The 2618-nt window shown below is 44.7% G+C and overlaps 1 protein-coding gene across 1 annotated transcript; it reads right to left on the reverse strand.

Moving 5' to 3' along the window:
• Positions 1-1392: 1392 nt before the first annotated feature.
• Positions 1393-2097, reverse strand: TPD52L3 (TPD52 like 3). The gene has a single exon (XM_007451459.1). It carries the CDS (start codon positions 1957-1959, stop codon positions 1393-1395), a length of 567 nt encoding a protein of 188 aa, XP_007451521.1. The 5' UTR covers positions 1960-2097.
• Positions 2098-2618: the final 521 nt, after the last annotated feature.

Raw genomic sequence — 2618 nt, forward strand, 5'->3', positions numbered from 1 at the left:
TATAGGGGGAGCGTTCAAAAATCAACAAAACAGGATCACTTTCTTAGGCTGTAGGGACTACCTTTAGACAGTGAGACATTATCAATATATATACCCAAGAAAATAAAGATTCTAGTCCCCCTGCTAAAAGCCAATATAAGACACAAACTTTTAACCTGCATTGTTACTGGAGGAATGAAAGAAGCTGCCAGGTCCTGGCATGTTGAAAATAGAAAAAAACAAAAAACCAAAAACTCCAAAACATAGCTCCTGTGAAAATCAGATATGAGAAAGTTCAAACAAACCCAAATCAGGTTCCTGTTCCTATAGGCTCCTACTATCTTGATATCCCCTGAGGGTTGGGTTCTGTTTCCTTCTCCGTTGGGGTTAGCTATAAACAAGGATAAACTTGGAGTCAAGGTGACCAGTGATGTACAATCAGTTAGGTCCGTTCAAAGGCATACTTGGCCAGAATTGCAGGGGATAGACATTCTGTTTTAAATGTCATTTAAGACAGGGGTTTATCTTTCTTGAATTTGGCTATGCTATGTTCCCTTCAGTCCCCCAGCTGAAGGTGATAACTAACTAAGAATTGCCACAGAACAGAGAAGCAATTTTCTTTCTTTTAGGTAGCATGCTGCTGTGGCAGAGACACATGGCCACAAGGATTCAATTATAAAACACTTATTTTGATATATAAAAAGATTACAAACAAAGCACAGGGCAAAATAAAGTTGCAATTTCAGCTTGAGTCCAAAGTAGTCTCCTAAATTGAAGCTAAAGTTATTTTGCTTAATTAGGAGTTAAAAAAATCATTTCATAAAAGTCATAGTATTATGTACCAGTTAGTCTATTAATATTTTCCCCCCTTTCTGAGGGTCTCAGAGAAAAACAACATTTTTCTTGATCATCTTTTTAAGATAAAAATCGTAGGCCAGGTAGAGCTTTCAAGCTTCTTTCTAGGATTTAGGGAAGGAAGGAAGGAAATGGGGAGAGGATAAAATTGCAGATTATTTCATACCTTTTACCAGTTCTAAACAGAAACCTACTTTGGCCTTCTGATGCACTGGTTTTTCCAAAAAAGGAGTTTTGGCTTTGGCCTAAAATCCCTCTGGAACCATTGTCCTGTCCATTTAAATGCAACCCCAGGAAGGCTAGTATAGTGATACATTTCACATATAAACTTTAGTGTAAAATAACTTAGTGTACAAAACGTTGGATTCTTTATCTCAACAGCAGCAAATATGTATGTACAAATGGGAGCTACTTTTCTCAAAACTGGACTCTGTCCATTTCCTGAATTAACTTTACCATTGTCGTTTGGTTGGTGTTTTTGATGGGCAGAGGTGCAAATGGGATGAGGGAAGGGAGTTCTTGCACGGGTCAGGTGGCCAGGCAAATTTACCAAGGAGCTCACTCTGGCTCCAGAAAGGGGAGTAGGTCATCCCTACTTCCCGGAACTGGATCACTCCCACTCCCTGAAACCAGGAGCGGATCATCCCTACTACCGGAAACTGGGAGTGGATCATCCCCACTCCCCGCTGAAGAAGGAAGGCAGTCACTGCCTAGCTGTCTGCTACCTGCGACTCTGGACTTGATTGTCCCCATAAGACCTTCAAAGGATCTGAATGTGGCTGATTTCTTCATGTCTCCAAGCTTCCTGCAGATGGCAGAGCCCATGGTGGACAGGGCAGCTGACGTCTTTTGTTTCATGTAGGCTTTGGAGACCTGAGCATCGTGCCAGCTCTTGGACAGATTCTGCCTCAGCCCCACCAAGGCCGTCAGGTAAAACTTCCTCTTGAGCTCCACGCAGCATCTCTCTTTGGCTGCCAGCGCACAGTGTAGGGTTACAATTTCTGCCTCCAATTTAACAAGCTCAGATTTGAGCTCCTTTTTCTCCGCCTCTGTGAGATCCTCTGGTTCGGCAGTCTGGTGGGATTCATACGTGGCCACAGAGGTCTCTATCATGGCGCCTGGCATAGACTGAGAAAGAATTTCTTCATGAAGAGAGTCCACGTCCAATTCTTGGTAGAGATAGTCGAACTCATGGCCAGAGGAAAAGTAGTCTTGGCCAGCAGAGTCGAAGTCTAGGCCTTCGGGGTCAGACTATAGGGTGGGGTGGGACGGATCCATAACTTGGCCAGTGGAATGGACTCTGTGGCCAGTGGGTCAGTGTCCTGGCTGCGGAATAGATGCCTTGGTTTACTGGGTCCACTTCCAGGTGGGGTTGGGGGTGTGGCTGGGGGGTAGGGTAGGTTGGGCTGGGGTCATGGAGGCGGAGGTGGGATTTCTGGCCTGAAGGGCTCGGAGGACAGAACTTGGACTCAGTCTGTGTGCCTCCAATGCTCATAGTGGTTTAGAAATCACAGTGTCCCTGTGAGGTAGGTGCTTCCACAATTGTCAGGGAGGAGAGGTATTTTCCCTCCTGCCTCAGAGGTGACTGGTCCTGCCCTTCAAACCAAGTCTGACTCCCCTTACGGACCTCTTTCCACCACAGCAGCCATTTTTAAAACCTTGAAAATCAGTTGAACTTTTTGTGCTAACAGAAATTTATGACAAAGCCTCATACATAAAATAAATAAAAACTTCCTCAAAGTGGGGCAGGGAGTCTAGGACTCCTGGTCTTGTACCCTCCCAAT

The sequence above is a fragment of the Lipotes vexillifer genome, unplaced genomic scaffold, assembly GCF_000442215.2.
Source record: "Lipotes vexillifer unplaced genomic scaffold, Lipotes_vexillifer_v1.1 scaffold260, whole genome shotgun sequence".
NCBI lineage: Eukaryota > Metazoa > Chordata > Mammalia > Artiodactyla > Lipotidae > Lipotes > Lipotes vexillifer.